The sequence below is a fragment of the Thermobia domestica genome, chromosome 17, assembly GCF_964235325.1.
Source record: "Thermobia domestica chromosome 17, izTheDome1.hap1.1, whole genome shotgun sequence".
In the NCBI taxonomy this organism is placed as follows: Eukaryota; Metazoa; Arthropoda; class Insecta; order Zygentoma; family Lepismatidae; genus Thermobia; species Thermobia domestica.
Window position 1 is genome coordinate 14168274 of NC_137470.1, and position 11891 is coordinate 14180164.

Consider the following 11891-nt stretch of genomic DNA (forward strand, 5'->3'; position numbering starts at 1 on the left):
ACTGGATCCAGTTTCTACTTTGTATTCCTATTTCTGCGAGGTCCATCTTAATATTGTGCTCCCATCTGCTCCTAGGTCTTCCTAACGGTCGTTTTCCAATTGTACTTCCAGTTAAAACTTTAAAAGCGTTCCTACTTTCTTCCATTCTTGCTACATGACCTTCCCATCTGAGCCTCCTTAACTTGAACCTAACAATGTTTGGTAAACGGTATAAATTATGCAGTTCCTCGTTATGAAGTTTTCGCCTTTCCCCATTCTTGTTCCTCTTGGGTCCGAACATTCGCCTCAGGATCTTGTTCTCAAATTCATGTCAGTCTGTGTTCTACCCTCAGAGTAAGCGACCATGTTTCGCATCCATACAGCACAACAGGCATGATTATCGTTTTATATACTGAACAGACATTAGGAGTAAAATATAATTCACATCTCTACACCTTAACATTTTAGTCTGGAGTACCTATTTTAAGGAATACAAAGTAAAAACTGGATCCAATTGGCTAAGGATAGAAGTCAGTGGAGAGCTTTTGTGAACGCGGCATTCAACCTCCGGGTTCCATAGGCCATAGAGTTAGTTAGTTTAGCTAGTTAATACCTATTTTAAAATTCTTCCTCCCTTAAAATTCTATAACAACAAATTACAGACTCTGGTTAAATTCTGCATAACTTTTAGCTTATAGCTATTAAGCCTGATAAATCCTTAAGTAAATGGTGTTTTATAACTAGACATCGGATTTTTATGAATTGAAAATTCATGAAATGTGCATGCAACTATGCTGTTAAATGTGTTAAAATATGCACTTAATATGCACTAACAGTGCAATAAAAGATAGCGTTTGTCTTGGTGAATATAACATCGAAAATGTACTTTATCTTTCAGGGACTTCTCTTCATAATTCATTTTTATGACAGTTACAGTTTATATACTCCTAACTTTTCAAAACACACAAGTTACATTAAAATAAACACAGTGATAGGAGAACATGATCTCTAGTTTTCCTTGGCATTTGAATTTTAGTGTGTTTTTCTACATGTTTCTATTGTACAAAAAAGTTTTCCTTTTTAAGAGTTTACTCCTTTCCGTAATTTGCTTTACAGTGTATCACAAATGTTTCTCTAAACATTTTAGCATTAGTTTGTGACATTTGTAACAAGAAAATGATCTGCTAACAGTAATAGATGTTAAGGGGCCGCGGTGGCTCAGTGATCGAGCGTTCACCACTGGTGCTTGGTGTCACGGGTTCGATCCCCACCCCCGCCAAGTGAACTTTGTGGTGGACAAACACCGTGTACGTGGGTTTTCTCGGGGTTCTTCCGTTTCCTCCCACTTTCTCCATTCCACCATTTCATTCATTACTCATCATCACCGTCTCCTTTAGCCTAACCGGCATAATCGTGGGACGTAAAACTCAAAGATTTCATTTCATTTCATCAGTTGATGTTACTGGACAATATTTAGAGAGGAGCAAGTTTAGTATTTATATATTTGGGCAGTTGAAATTTAACCCTTGAAGGCATTTTCTCATGACTTCAATTGTGCTCTAGTCAGAGTTCCTGGTAATACCGTCTGTCAATTTCTTTTCCACAAAACACCCGAATTTACCAGGAACTGACTAGAGCTCAGCTAAAGGTAAGCATTCACTGAGCATCATCCTTCACGTCTCTTGTTTCTGAATTGATGTTGACACGATATTCAATGAGTCTTGGGGGGCGCGGTGGCTCAGTGGTAGAGCGTTCACCTCTGGTGCTTGGGGTCCCGGGTTCGATCCCAGCCCCCGCCATGTGAACTTTGTGGTGGACAAACACCGTGCTCGTGGGTTTTCTCGGGGTTCTCCCGTTTCCTCCCACTTTCTTCATCCCACCATTTCACTCATCTCTCATCACCGTCTCCTTTAGCCTAATCGGCATAACCGTGGGACGTAAAACTCAAAGATTTCATTTTTTTCAATGAGTCTTTGCCATTATCAGATTTCTCTTAACATCTTGGCAATCGTAAGTGTCTTCGCTCTATTGATCGATACTCCATAAGCTAAGAATTTTTTCATCCTTCCATGCAAAAACTCATTTTGTTGCCATAGACATTTAAATGTATTGAAAATACAAACTCAAACTGTATTTATTGCATGCTATAAGCATACATCTGAAATAAAAACTTATAGAATGTTCTTAATGCTCTTAACCCGAGAACTACCAAGCGGGTCCATTGGACCCGTGATTATACTTTTCAATATTTTCATTCTCTTCATGAAAGTTATTTTGTTGCGCTGTATTTGTTTTTTCATACAATAAAACAATGTGAAAATCTCACAAAATTACTCCATATCATCGATTCTTAATTAGGGTCCATTGGACCCGAATGGTAGAACATGTGTGTAAAAATGTAAGGTAGTTGCAGGGTTAAGCACTAATATATGAATTAACCTTCGAAATGTGCATTTACATGCACTATAAATCTTGAAATTCGAGCTGTATTATTGTCGTTATAAAGCCCTACCAAGTTTAACAGAGATGCATATACGCATCCGATCTCTATTTATAACTAGCTTAATGCTTTATGCTTAATTGCTTTAACTTAAAATTTTTAATATACCATTTATTGTGTTTTTCAGATGTAAAGCATCACGGGCAGTAGCCAATGCTGTGCGATATTCCGCGCGGTGTTGCCGGATTTCGGACTCCCCTTTCCCTTCTCGCTCTTCCTCTAGTTGAGATTATTACACATACATTGGCAATATTATTCACAATGTAAATATACTATTCCAGCAAACTCAAAGATTTTGGCTGTGTACCCTAGAAGTATATATAGCAACTGAATAACCTACCTATCAACTTATTCCAGTGGAACTGCTAAACGTTCGTCTTCAACACTACTTTCACTATCGTCTATGTCAATTAATATTTCGCCATTGTCTGAATCTGACTCTTGTAAATTTTTTATTATGAGTTCCAAAAATTGTAAACACAAAAAATAATTCTTCGAGCTTCACTTCGTAGCATTTTTTTTTAAAAGAAAATTCCGCACTTGTACTCGGTTTCCTTAAAGACATTGTCAACTATAATTTTGGAGAACAAATGAACTACCTTGAAAGAAAGCAACCTAGACACTGATGAATTCTGTTTATGCTAGAAGAAGAGAAGTTGCGTTCCTACACACACAATCAGCTCCTTTGCTTCCATGTCTGTTCCTATAATAACATACTCTTATACTTGATGTAGGTCTCACAACAACAATCCATCTGATTCGTAAGCAACACGATATGGTCGAGTTTGTTTTGGGTTACAATAATTTATGACACCACTCAGACGCCTGGTGCTTTTGCATCCCTGCTAGAGGAGTAAAGAAGGAGTACGTAATTGGCCACAAATACGTAAGGTATTGAAACGAAGAAAAAAAATCATACTGCGTTTCTTCTGTCGAATAAGGAAGAATCTTGCATGAAGGCAATTTCAAAACAATATTACGAATGTTCCATACCTTCTGTTCTTCCACATGAGCTCCCGCCGGGAATCGAATATTATATATATATGAATCAAATTGCAGAGGCTTGTTATTTAATTCGATCGCTTACTATTCTCAAGGGTGTAGAAACGGGGGAAAAGAGGGCCTTGACTTTCCAAACTATTTCCAGCCCCGAAATGAGGTTCATCTAGTATATGTTTAGTAAACTTATTTAATAGTTAATGCAAATTAGGAACGTTTATAATAAAATACGATTTTTTAAAAAAGAAAACATCGTCAATACAGTTTCTGTACCTAATTACAAGGACGCTGATTTCTCTGTAAATTGGGGGGGGGGGGGAGTGCATTCAGATGCAGAAAGCATATATGATGATTTTAAGACAAATTGCATTCAAATTATGCCTAATATTGCACATTTACAAATAAAATGAGGGGCCCTGGCTCCCTCAGTCCCCCCAGGATCTCTCACTACTATATTATTGCATAATAATATCTGAGTTGATATTTTTTCGAGTTTTTTTTTTCCCTTTAGTACATAAACACAAAGTCGGATAAACAGACTGCTAGAAACAGCATTTGTTTTCTTATGAATAGCTTATTGATTTATCTCTTACAATCCGCTTTTTAACTTCAGTACTGTCAAGATCCGTCTTTTGTTAAGGTAGCATCGAGAAAACATAATATGTGTATAGTATACATGGTGAGTTAAAATGCTTTCATATTCTGAAAGAGGTCATTTGTTCTGTTTTTAATGTGTGAAAAGCTTTCCTCCCCCTGATAGTAATGTTCCCCTAGAACAACCTGTTGGTTACACCCCTGATTATCCTTTAATAAAAGTTGAGTTCCATTTCCAAATCGAAGAAAAATCCACTGGAAATTAGACGGGACTCAACGCTCGTTTTACTAATATTGTTTTATATGGAAACCTTTCTAAGCGTGTATCATGACAACCAGTTGTCATAAAAAAATGTAGTTTTCACGTATGTGTTCGTAATTCTTTTCTCTACTTCGTAAAGTGAGCAGTTAATGTGCTAATACAATATTTCTAATAAGCGCCTCTGCTATTGTCAAGATTCGCAGTAGCGCGAGAAGTCAGCGTGCAGAACTGCTTGTCGCGAATTGTCAACACCGCTCAAAGCCAAGGCCATGCCGCTTCTCATCTGAAATCTGCTGTAGGTAACGTTTCAATAGGGAAAGAGCTGGTTTAAAAGTTCCTGTTCCAGTTATCGCCCTTACGGGAGATTTATAAAGGAAGTCCCGGCCTTAGAGCCCTGTGGACTGCTTCGCTAAGTTTGCTTTAAATAAATTGTTTGAAATAAGAATCTGTACTAAGATGGCATGTACCAAATCGGTTTAAAAGTTATGCCAAAAATAAAGTATCTCACGGGCTTCTTATGTTATGAAGATGAAACACTGTAAACTGATTTTTAAAAGCATCTGGTCTTACATATGAGTTACAATCTGAAAAAAAAATATTGTGTTGGTAAGATGCCCTTTGTACTAAGGATAATGGGTAGGATGTAACTTAAAAATAATCAATAACAACCAATATTAGTGTATAATCTACAATTTTCGAGATATGCTGAGGTGATTAGTGACACTACCGATACCCATGCTTCTACCCCCGCGATGGTGGGGAAACAATACGTGTCAGAAAAAAAAAGTATTGCAGCTTTACTGCACTTTTTTTTTAACACAAAACCGATTGATTCTGCTAGAAAAAGTGTAAGGATGTCTTTAGCGTTGTATTTTATGAACTACAATGTTTGTCATAACTATTTTCCTCGAAAAAATGATAATTTTTGAGATATGGTAAAAAAAAACTACAATTAACCCCTTCTTCCCAAAATACAGAAAACAAAAGGGGAAATTAAGGATACTTTTCAGAATAAGCTGAGGACTGCAAAATATATGTCTCTACAAAAATCCCTTTTGGTTAGATTTTTTCCGAAATTTCGTCCTTTATTCCTAACTTTCCTGGGCTAGGAGACTTCCAGTGAGGAACCTTTAATTTTAACTAATTACAACACAATCTATCACAAACCAAGAAAAATGTTCCGATTAAAACAAATTTATTTTTCCTTGTAGAATCCGGATCTGCGAGAAAAAATGGGGGTCCCCATACAGCTCTACGTAGGGGGGGGGGGCTCTACCATATTTGCACTGGCGCCAAGTTTTGAGGGCGGCGAAATCTTGTCAAAACTATATAATTTAAAATAAATATTTCCTGCTGGAACAGACTTCATGATGATGGTAGTTAAATTTAATAAGCTGACCTATTTGAATACTACGTTCAGAAATCATGTTTAGATAGCATTACTTTAAGATCACATGGAGAGTGCTAAAGCAAATGGTCAAACAAATTGCAGCATAAATTGCTTGATTGTTGTCAAATACAAGAGCTCAATTCTCGAACGGTAGCGAACACCTGTTCCATTTCGCTATTTGTCACAGTTTTGATATGAAAACTAGTTTTGTCTTTGTTACAAACAAGTTCCTTATCATTGAAGGTGGAAACAAGTTTTTTTTTTAAAAAAAAAATAACAGATGTAGAAGCAAAATCAAGAAATAAACATAAAAGAGCTAGTTGCACTGGAATTGCAAACTTATATATTGAGATTGAAGCTCGATATTAAGTTCTTTGAAAAGGATTAACATCTTTCCTCTGCTGGTGTGTGTGCTTTATCTTTCACTAACATACTAGATTATTATTATTTAAAGAAAAAATAGACACAACGGGGTTGTATTTGTAGTGTTTAGACCTTTCTGAGTGCGAGTGCACTTTCTTTCTCATTCGTTGTTCATGATGGGGTATCATACTTAAAATCGTGGCTTTCAAGATTTGTTCTTTCTGGAGAAAGGGGGCGGCAAATTGCTGGGGCCGGCCGTGTCCCCATATGGATTTTCAAGTTACATGATCCCACTCCCAACGGTAGGGGGAAAGGGAGCCGTCTAAGTTTGTTGCAGGTGAATATCTCCTCTGAAATATTGAACTTTTTTCCCGTCCGATTATTATTTTTCGATATATTTTCCACTCTCAAATCAGCCTAAAGATTATAAACCTATTTCTGTTCAGAAATAATTCAGTCTTTATCTTTGAAACAATTGCTTCCTTAAAAGAAGAAAAAAGTTTAAAGATGTCATTGAGTAGACTTTTATAAACTACATTTTTTCTCCGACTATTTTCTTCGGAAAATTTATATTCTTGTGAGATAATTGCAAAAGATTTTCATTCACCCTTTACCCCCCCCCCTAAAAAGGAAAAAATCACAAATGAAATCGAGATTAATTTTCAGGAGATGCTGGGAACATCAGTTTAAAGGTCTCCACAAAAACTCAGTTTGTTCGGAATCTTTTTTTCGATGTTTTGCCTTTTTTCTTTCTAATTTTCTTGGGTTAATGTGTTAATTGTTCCTAAAACTTTCAATGATTGTTTGTCAGTGGCGGTTCTAGCCTGGTGCCGGGGGGGCGTAGGCCTCCCAGTTTTTGAGTGACAAAAATAATTGAAGCTAATATTTATATATTTTTGAAAGTAAACTCATACCTATAATAGTCTGGCTTCTGGCTATCCCCCCCCCCCAACTGTTACCTTCTAGATCCGGTACTGTGTGTGTTTCAGCCACATGGCTAAACCGCAATAAGACAACTCATTACATCAGATGATGGGGCCAAATGTCCAATATACAAGGTTACACTATTATGAATATTTTCTCTGCTAATAATTTCGTCACTCTCTTTTCTATGATGCATTATTTTGCTGTTGGTAACATTAACTCAACTTAATTTTGTATTCCAGATCGGAGGATTTACGATGGTCGCCATTGGGTTTCAGAGTTTATTTTCCTACGGAGATGGAGTTCATGAATTTTTACATTGGAGTAAAGGCAAATGTGATGCTATTATAATAGTTGGCTTGCTTGATTGTTGTTTAACAGTTGGAATGTATTTTTTAAAGACGGAACTCAACTGGGCGTTCTATAGAGTCGTAAGTATGTCAAACCAGTCACGATTCATTTCTTAGTTTACTGCTTTAGACTCTATTATAAAGGTAACCAAGAAAGTTCTGTCGCTTTTCACGCACCAAATTGGAACACCTATATGTCACTTAAGACGTACCTGGAAGATCAAAAATAGTTCCCATCAGCACCGACGAACATCTGCCAACGTTCTGGAAGGCCAGGAATTCCATCGCGGTAGAACTTAGTGGGCCTTGAAGCGAAGAAGGTATCAAGCGCATTTTGCATCTCTACTAGGGATTTGAATTGACGTCCTCTAAGGTGATTGTCCAAGGAACGGAACAGGTGATAATTGGGCGGTGCGATGTCCGGGGAATATGTTGGTTACAATAGTGTTTCCCATCCAAGGCATAGAATGGTGTCCCAGATCATCCTAGCGGCTTAACGTTGTCCTGTAACAGGAAGATTACTTTGCGATTAATAAGTGCTGGCTCCACAGTTTTGAGTTTTTCTTGAACAGGGCTCAATTTCTGACAGTATACAGCTGCATTGATGCTCTGACCAGCTGGTAGCAGTCCCCGATGCACGATGCCGCGAGCAGTCCACCAAACACACAGGAGAAACTTCTTCTTGTCCAGTGCTGGTTTGGAACCGGTTCATGGAATCTTAACCAATGGTGACGGCACCGTGGAGTTTCGTATAGGAGCCACTTCTCATCACAAGTCAACACCCTGTCCAGAAATGGCTCTTTCCTCAGACGACACAGCAAATACACAGGTGTCTGCTCGCGTTGCCTTCTGTTCCCAAGTCAAATCATGAAAAATAAAATGAAATCTTTGAGTTTTAGTTTGAGTCTGTCCCACGATTTTGCCGTCTGGGCTAAAGGAGACGGTGATGATGAGAAATAAATGAAATGGTGGAATGAAGAAAGTGGGAGGAGACGGGAGAACGCCGAGGAAACCCCTGCACACGGTGTTGGTCTACCACAAAGTTCAATTGGCGCGAGCTGGGATCGAACTCCCGTGCATCATGGGTGAACCCTCTAATACTTAACTACCGTGCCACTCGAAGTCAAATCATGTGAGATCCATCGACCCAAATTGTAGTATTTATCTGTCCTTACGCACGTTAACGGTGTAACTGAACTGCCACAACCAGGTAGTATGTTGGATATACCCATACCAACAACTGACCTTCGCCTTATCTCCATATGCATTCAACTCATGGTGTGAGGGCTAATGGAACACGGGCCTCCACAGAAAGCAACAGAACTTTCTTGGTTACCTTTATACAATTTATGACAGTCACGATTCTGTTCGTTCATTCTTCAGAGCTCTCTGGATTCAAACAGTTTCTGTTCCGGTGATAATAAATGTATCTCTGCAGTCCATTAATCACTTCTTTTCTTTCCAATTCTAATAAATTCTAGAAAATGATTGCTTCTTCTTGTTATGACAGTTAATCAGTTTTTGTTCTTAGTTCTTTTAAATGCTGCACAAAATCTAACATAGTTAGAAATAATGTAGCAATGAAATATTACAGTTTAACGTACCACGATTATGCCTGTTAGGCTAAGGGAGACCAATGATTAAGGGAAGTGAAAGATGATGGAATAATTGGTGGAATGAGAATGCGGGAGTGTCCCGTGAAAATCCACGAAGACAATGTTCTCCACCACCAACTTATTTGTCCGGGGATCGAGCCAGATCCCCCACGCACCAGAGGAAAGCCTCTACCACTACGCCACCACTCAAAATCGTGCGTTCCTTGTAATATACCTTCACATGACTCTCTTCAGCAACACAGTGGCTGCTGATTGACTTTACGCCCCAGCCTGTTTTCTCAACATGTACAAAGTTTGTGACGTCATACAGGTTACCTCGACCAATCCATTGGTTCAGATACAGAGTATGGTTTCCCATCAGGCGTAAACGGACATTTCAATTGCACCAAATCTATAATACACAAAACAAGTGATCGAGTGGTTTATGGACTTTCGAAACGGTATAAGAAAATGAAAATAATTTTAGTATAGTTATTATTAGTGCATCGGAGTTTACTAAGACCTTTTCAATTTTGAAAGTTCTCCAAAATGGTGTGAATTCCTCCTGAAGAGTTGGAGACGTAAGTTTAGAACCGTCAAATGTGAAGGTACCAAATTTGTCAAATGTTTTTTTCTGACAAAGAATGCAACAATATGCGAGAATACTCATCTCAGGATTTTGTTCTCAAATAATTTCAGTTTGCGTTCTTCCCTCAGATTAAGCGACCATGTTTCGCTACCTTAAAGCACAACAGGCATGATTATGGTTTTATATATTTTAAGCTTCAAATTCCTCCACAGAATTCGCGACAAGAAATTTTGAACTGAATAATAACACGTATTCTCTGCTCTCAGTCGAAATTTAATTTTTCCTGGATATGATTTTGGTCTTTTACATTCATCCTCGATATTTAAAAGTATCCACTTTGAAGAAAGTATAATTTCATATTTTGACGCATCTATAATTTGCAGTATTACGATCCTGGCGAATTTCCATGTATTTGGTTTCCTCTGCATTTATTGTTTAACATTACTTTAAGAGTCTTCATCCCGGCGAAATTAAAATACCGCTAATTTTAGAGTAATTATGTGATATTTTCAAATAGATAAAAGATAATTGAAATATAGAACATGAGCGCCCTAGACAATATTATTTTGCGTGAGGTACCGTTATCACAAGTCACCTAGTGGTTTTCCGTTTTCAGCTGTTTAGAAACGCGAAAATAAATGCCGATTTTTAAAATGGCTCGAAATCGAAAGCAGATAAGTGAGTCGTGATAACGGTATCTCATGTAAAATAATATTGTCTAGGGCGCTCTTGTTCCACATTTCGATTATCTTTTATCTATTTGAAGATATCACATAATCACTGTAAAATTAGCGGTATTTTAATTTCGCCGGGATGAAGACTCTTAAGAAAATTGTTTCCTGAATGACCTGTTAGTAAATATGGTGGAAGGTAAAAGAGGATCATAGGACAAAGGAACTTCTGGAATTGCGGCAAGTGATGTCAAAGTGCTGCTCCTGATGGTGATAGAGGAGTAGTTATTAATTGCGGTAGATGAATGAGCCAATAACTATAGATATGTTTTCTGAGTACACTAACGAAAAGATGTTCAAATCGCATTGTTGTTTCTTTTCAGATGCCATTCCTTATAGCCCTTGTTCTGATCACGCATGCTGGGATCCTTATCTTTGCTGTGGTAGACGCTGCAGTGTACTCTGCATTTAACTTTGACGCCATTGTGGTCAATATGGTGGATAAATTACACAATAAGAAGTTTCTTCGTGCAGCTGACGATTTGCAAATCACCGTAAGCGTTCGTTCCATTAGATCATTGAACAATTTTGAAGGCTGATTTTTCTTAATAGTTTCTTGTCATTTCAATACTAATGAGGCTGGTTTTCAAATGCAAAGATTGGAGTAAAACCCCTTAAACTTTGTAATATTTTAAAATTCTAGAATCACTATATGGTACAATACGAATCAAAAAACCTGCAACATGAAAGTTTAAGTTCATTGTGAAACTACGCCTAACAACATAGGCAACCAACCTAACGTCTTTGTGGCACTCATCACGCCAGGATAACCTTCGGCTTCGTCCCCCTGCACACTTCGTTTGGAGCAAGAAATGCATAGACCACGTGACTACAAACCACAAATTTCTCACAAGATGGAGTAATAGATTGAGGCTCTTCTCATTTCTCTTCTCATTTTACATCCTCAGTTTTAAAGAGAGAGAAAGAGAAAAAGGTCAACGTGATAAAAACTAAATAAAGAGGAATATGCGAAATATAAAGGAAAAGAACACATACGCATATATTGACAAATGACACATGCACTTCAAAGAAGACCACCACAAATTTTGTTATGAACCATATATAATAACTGTGAGAATCAGCAAACCACAAATACATAATTACACACAGTAAGTGTTATATAACACATATTTATTTAAACAAATAAAAATGCTCGCAGAAAGCTGAAAATTTCTTTAAAATCTCAACCATAACTGAAAGAAGAGATTACTTCTCTATTGTTTTTCTTCGTAGCATCCATCTACATGGAGAAATGAGAAAGAGAGAACATCTTAAGAGATTCGCACTATACAACATCGGAAACTGCTAAATGGAAAAAATTACAGTCTTTGGATGGGATTCGAACGCAGAACCGTAGCATTAGAAATCCCACGCTCTACCGATGTAGCTAATCTGACACTAATACCCTGTTCCTCCATAATTACCTATGAAAGATGGAATGGAGTCTGAAGAAAACAGCGTCTAACATGTCCATGACAGACCGCCTATAACCTATGTCTAATTGGTACTTTAAAAAAACTAGCTATACACGTGCATAGAAAAGTAAAATCAAATGAGTAGTTAGTACACATCACTTTGTCTGTCTCACTCTATCTCTGACTACAGAAATCGAGGA

The 11891-nt window shown here is 37.5% G+C and overlaps 1 protein-coding gene across 1 annotated transcript in view; it reads left to right on the plus strand.

Moving 5' to 3' along the window:
- LOC145673938 (uncharacterized) overlaps positions 1-10815 on the plus strand; it is a 74762-nt gene extending 63947 nt beyond the window's left edge. Inside the window, exons 2-3 of the mRNA XM_081743752.1 lie at positions 7254-7442; positions 10600-10815. Of these exons, the coding sequence (XP_081599878.1) occupies positions 7254-7442; positions 10600-10815 (405 nt within the window). The remainder of the gene's footprint in view (positions 1-7253; positions 7443-10599) is intronic.
- Positions 10816-11891: the final 1076 nt, after the last annotated feature.